Here is a 6,516-nt window from a genome sequence, read left to right as displayed (position 1 = left end):
TGCCCCGTGTGTGTGGAGCAGGACAAAACAGCTAACCATTTATTTGTTGATTGCAGCTTTGCAGGTGATTTATGGAGGATAGCCGGCTTACCGACCCCTCAACTTGGTGGACAAACTGTTGCAGATTGGCTATTGTGTCAATTGTGCATGCCAGATCAAGACAGGCTCATCTGGACGTGTTGTGCTTTAAAGACTATTTCGGAACACCGGAACCGGGTATTATGGCATATGGAATAGTGGCCTGTGGACACCAGTTGGTGACTAGGAATCGAAGAGTACCACGAGTGGAGGGAATTTTAACGTGGAACCGGTGCCAGTCCCACGATTAGGCAGCGGCATCATGGCACGGTACATTCTGACCCGTCAACCGTAGATCAACGGCATCGGCAGCCGAATTCAGCAGGTCCATCACGTCTAATCCCGCAGGTATTAACCAGACTCTCCTTTCATGTTTCTATTCCCTCTCCGAAATGGAAGCCCCTAGCATTAGGTTCAATTAAATGTAATGTTGACGGGCCGTTGTTCATGGAGGAGAGGTGTTGTGGGATAGGAGCAGTGGTCAGGGATGTAATGGGAGCATTTTTATTCTGTAGCAGTAGCTGTGTCACAGGATCCAAGGAGCCTCGAGTGGTCGAGGCATTAGCATTAAGAACTAGTATGCTTTGGTTGATGGCTTTGCATTACACACATGTTGAATTTGAGTCAGATGTGAAAGTAGTTATGGATGCAATTCTGTCAAGCAAAAGACACATCTCGAAGTTTGGATCTCTTATTCATGATTGTCGATTTATTCTAGGATCCAATCCCGATTTTAAATTGTCATTTATTCCTCGTTTAGTGAATAGGGTTGCTCATTTGGTAGCTAGGCAGACCTATTTCAATGCTAGTGATTTTGTATCTTCCGAATGCCAAAATGGTTATTAAATACTAGTATTGAGGATGCGAATCCTATTGTTATATGAGATTTCCGATTTTTGGGTTAAAAAAAAGAATAGATTTAAAAAAAATAGAATTGGATTGCAAAACATAGAATCAATCAACTAATGGAACAGATTATTTTTGTGTGGAAAATCCAATCTCCTGGGGAAAAACTATCAAGCATGACATGTTTCTCCTAACATTTTTTTATAGAGGACGATTTGTTGTAACACGTTAAGAATATCAAAAAAACTATAAAGAAGAATGAGACATTCTTACCGAATTATTTGTAAAAACAAATTATACCAAGCTCTAACAACTCAAGCACAAATTATATCCGATGTAAAGAATTTTCAAAATATGATCCTTAAAATAAAATTACTTAAACAAGAATAAAGAGATTCATAGTTCATGGATTCTGTCCTGAAATTAACGCGCTTATCACAACAACTCGTGGATGGGCCAAAGAGAAAAATTAAATGAATTAGAAAATATTTTGACCAATCAAAAGTCTCTAGACAAACAAATGTCTAAAATCGCAGTAAAGGATGAAGATAGAACTTTTTTTAGCAATAAAAATAGTAAGAATACAAAAACAACGAGATCAAGAAATGACAGAAGGTTGAAACAACAAGATTGGCAGAAAAAGCAATAAGAATGGAGTTGGGAACAAGTGGGAACTCACAACAACCATAACACAGCAAACGAGAAGTCATATTAGTATAAGAATAATCAATGTTATAAAAAATTGTGGCAAATGATGTTCATATGCTCGAGATTGCGAATAGGTTTAATACATCATTTGCCCCCCTTAACTTGTCCAAAAATTTTGATTGACCTAGTTCAGGAAAACATACTAGCTACCATATTGAGATTCCTAATATCGAGCAAATGAGTCACTCAAGCTGGTGCATTCTAATATATTTGATCGTGTGAAGTGGTCATCAGTTAGTTGTCATCAATACATCATAATCTTCATTGATGATTTTTCAAAGTATCTATGGGTGTACTTTATGAAAAATAAATCAAATGCATTTAGGAAGTTCTAAGAGTTCAAATAGAAGGTCGAGAAGGAATTTGATCTGAAGATCTAATGCATTTGTACTAACAATGAAGGAGATTATACTTCACATGATTTTTCAAGATACTTGCAAGACTGCGAGATTCAGTGACAGATAACTTTTTCTAATATTCCACAACAAAAAGGAGTAGTTGTGAGCACAGACTTTTCCAACCCTAATAATGATATTAAGTTGCATGTGCTCATCATATTGCAGGTGGACCTCACATCGTATCGTAGAACTTAAACCCGAGCTCATTTCTTAGAAAAACAATATTTTCAGGGGGTGGTCAATGAGCTACAGGGCGTAGGCGACCGACCACGTAATATCTCTTAATTCATCACCATTTGGAAAAGGGCCAAATCTGTCCCTTTAACTAGTTGGTGTCTGATCAGCTATGTCGACGGTTTGGGAGCCATTCCCATTCTGCCCCCAACTCACCCACTAATGTCAGTTTTCTAATAAGAGGATCGGTCTTTACAGAGAGAAAAGGGCTAGAGAGAGGAAGAAACATAGAGAGAAAAACACAACATTTGAAATTTACATTGAAATTCTCAAGTGAAACATATATTTTTTTTTTTCATTTAGGGGTAGTATAAATAAACATCATAAGGTCTTTGTGTGTAGTAGTTAAAAACATAAATTGACTATGTAAATTAAAAATAAAATTGCATCAAGACATGTATGTAAGAAATATTACGCGAACCATTTCAGTTATTAACGATACTAATTTAATCCGACTATTAATTCTAAGAATCGGTGTACTAGAAGTCCTAATACACTATCATCATCATTTATTGAGAATATTGGACATGGAAAACTTAATGTCTTCCTTTCTTTTCTTCTTTAGAGAAAACTTAATGTCCTGTCTGAGAAATTCTACTATAGTCCCGGTCCATTGGACCTTACCAATAGAAACGTGACAATTATACACTTTCTTTCCTCATACCAATCATGTCCCAATGAAATAACATGATTATTTTTTATTGGTTGAGTCCATTGCACCCGGTCTATCATAGAAGTTCTCTGTCTTATAGTTGCTTAGATACTTGTATATATGTATGTGAAAAATGGAATTAAATGAAGATGTCTAAAGATAAATTAATTCTTTAGCTAAAACGTCACAAAAGCCTTTGCAATTGATAAAACTACCCTTTCTATTTGACAAGATAATTCTCTCTCATTTTTTCCACAATTTATTTTATTTATCGAATTTTAGTTTGAAATTCGTTAAACAATATTTAGATGGATCTTTTTCCAATTAAATTTTATGTGTACAATAAAATTGGAACTCAGAATTTAATTTAAGCGATTTGAAGCACTAACCACTCAAACCAACATTAAAAATCTCTTGGTATAGCCCTTTATTTAATGTTGGACAGAATAGATTAATCAACAAAAACCCAATAATATCTCAGCATCACATCTCTTCTATTGATACATTTCATCCTCTATGGATAGATATACACCTAATTTCCATATCCCTTTACCACTATATAATCTTCTCTAACCCCTAATAATTCACATATCAAACACAACTGATCAACCAACAATTTCTCATTTCCGTCATAAGAAATAAGGTTCACTGCCTATAAATATAGCAAAATGAAGCAACAATCACTCTCCTCTTTCTCTCTTCTCTTTCTCTTCCTCTATTTCACAAACACTTTAGCCCAATTATCACCAGCTGCAGCTCCTGCACAACCTTTACCATCTGCTCCGGTAAAGGCACCGCCCGCACCACCACCTGCACTACCACCATCGACGGTGCAAGTTCAGCCATCAAAAGGCCCTCTCGACGTTGTTAAAATCCTCGGAAAGGCAAGCCATTTTTCAGTGTTCGTACGCCTTCTGAAAGCTACACAAGTCGATTCAGAGCTGTTCTTGCAGCTCAACAACACAAACAATGGAGCAACAATCTTGGCCCCGACTGACGGTGCATTCTCCGGCCTGAAAGTAGGCACCTTGAACTCATTAAGCGATGGAGATAAGATTGAGTTGGTGAAATTCCATGTAGTCCCTGAAGCTATCTCAACTACACAGTTTGAGACAGTGAGTAATCCGATAAGGACACTCGCCGGAGCCGGGAAAAGATTTGCTCTTAATGTGACAACAGGAAATAGCATGGTGAATATAACTACAGGATTGACTAATACAACTATTTCAGGAACAGTGTATGCTGATAATAGGCTTGCAATTTATCAGATTGACAATGTATTACTTCCACTTGACATGTTTACCCCTAAAACAGCTGCACCTGCACCTTCTCCTTCGTCTCTGAAGGCGGCTCCGGCGCCGGAAAAGGCCACGAATAGTACTCCTGATACAGACACTCCTGTTACTGATCCTAAGAATGTGTCTGCATCAGAGGGTTTTTGTTTCGGAAATAATGTGGTGTTGCTTGCAGCTGCTATTGCTTCTGCGGTACTTGGATTTTGAAGTGCAAATTAAAAGGTTTTAATTTGTGTTCCGGCTTTGGATTATTAAATATTGTTCAAGTTTAGATGTTGAGTGATTTTGAATAACTCTATGTTGATGTAACATTCATTATCGATTTGTCATGAATATTATATAAGAATGGTATTATAATTCTTTTTGAACTAATTATTACTTGATTTGATTAATTTTCCAGAAGTTGTTTATTTGGTTTTGGATTTCATGTTTCGAGTACAACAATTATAGGAGTTCAATTAGTTTGAATGAAATGCGTAACCAGGAAGGCCTAGAAATCAATTAGGTTTAATAGGTTTGTTGGTGTACTTGGCCTAGGTCTAAATTTTCAATTGGATTTTGAATTTTTACTAAATTGCATTTAATAATCTCTATTCTTATTATCATATTTAATAATCTTTTATTATTATAAAATTGTAGCACAAAATTTCAACTACCTCGTAAAGTTTCAAAAGTTTCTAATTATTTATCTATTTGTCATTTTTTTTATTGATACGATGTGGTTGGTGCACTTTTATATAGAAGCTTACTAAATGTAATTGAATAAGAATATGTGACCATTTGGATTTTTTTTTAAATTTAGAGGAGTTGTTGAAGTTGAGCCAATTACAAAGACAACATATGTATTAGGTCAATCAATTAATATCACATGTATAATCATCTCTCATCTATTGATACACAAAACAATTTTCATTTATAGACTCTTAGTCAGTCTAATCAGGTTGACACACTATAAGGTATCGATCGTTTCATAGACTAAGAGTAAAATAACTATATTTTGTTCATATTTTTTCATGTAATATTAGTTCTATGAAATTTATATTCAACAATTAGTGGAATAAAGATTTCTTAATTTAACGTATAAATAACCATTGCATTAAATTTGTAGATCCACAATTTGTATTCCTGAGAAAGTAACACATATGGTTTCATCATATATCCCATCACAAATTCAGCTCGGAGATATTAACAAAAATTATATCAAGTCCCAAATGAAACCAAAACCTTGATTAAGTTAAGATTAATTCTTTTATCATCTCCAACTTGAGAGAGGCTATTGGAACTCATTACCAGCTAGTTACAACTAGTTTCATTTCATTTCACTTAGTTACTTCTGTCATGTTAGTTTTCAACATCGGCACAGACATATTTTGCGTAAGAATTAGCTTTATGTTTTTTGGATTAGCAATGGCCTATAGTTATTCTCGTGTTGCTTAACAAAGAGAGAAAACTTATGAATTACTTTTTCCCGATAATATTAATAATAAAATTGTACATAATTTCAAATATTTCCTTAAAATGATATTGATGAAAATAATATATAGGATCAAATGCACCTATTACATATGATTCAAGAGGATAAAATATCAAATCTTATCATCTGCTTTTCCTCCAAGGTTATATAACAACAGTAGACAACAAAGCACAACCGGTGGAAACTCAAATCAAGTTGTCATCTATTGCATTTACAGCTAGTTAATCACTGAATTTGAGTTTAAATTAACTTTCTAAAGATATAATTGAAGTTTGGAGAATTTTGTGATAGCCATTAAATTAATAATGAAGTGCTTTCCTCCTTGATCATAAGTTTACTCAATTCAAAATTCATACTTTATTTTTTATTTATTTTAAAATTTAAACTCAAAATCTTTAATTTAAATGATTTAAGTGTTGTCACCGATTAAATTGTTTGCCGGAAAAAAAAGTACAAATATTAAAAAAATGGAAATAATTTCTCATGAAGTTGCCATTTATCTTATATCCTTATTAGCTTAGGGCATGTGGGATGAATTTAGGTGCTTAATTGCATTCTTACACAAATCCAATCATTATTGGATTAATTAGAGACAGTTGACATTGAAGTAAATCTTCCACTTGTTTTGGTTAAGATATCAGATTAGACAAAGCAATATCAATATTAATTGACATTGACAAAACCCCTCTATTTCCTTACATTCTAAGCAAATTATTACATTATCTTTAATATCACTATCTAATTACACCTTTTCCAACATTAATCATATTTAAAAAACCCTAATTTCACCCACTATAAAAACCCTCATTTCTCTCCAATTTTTCCACATCA

General features: G+C 34.1%; 1 protein-coding gene across 1 annotated transcript; it reads left to right on the top strand.

Annotated features, from left to right (window-relative positions):
* The first annotated feature begins 3,524 nt into the window (after window positions 1-3,524).
* On the top strand, window positions 3,525-4,568 carry LOC136224419 (fasciclin-like arabinogalactan protein 12). Its single transcript, XM_066012752.1, has one exon. It carries the CDS (start codon window positions 3,585-3,587, stop codon window positions 4,416-4,418), a length of 834 nt encoding a protein of 277 aa, XP_065868824.1. The 5' UTR covers window positions 3,525-3,584; the 3' UTR covers window positions 4,419-4,568.
* The last annotated feature ends 1,948 nt before the right edge of the window (window positions 4,569-6,516 follow it).

The sequence above is a fragment of the Euphorbia lathyris genome, chromosome 3 (genome assembly GCF_963576675.1).
Source record: "Euphorbia lathyris chromosome 3, ddEupLath1.1, whole genome shotgun sequence".
Lineage (NCBI taxonomy): Eukaryota > Viridiplantae > Streptophyta > Magnoliopsida > Malpighiales > Euphorbiaceae > Euphorbia > Euphorbia lathyris.
This window is presented reverse-complemented; position numbering and strand designations above follow the sequence as displayed.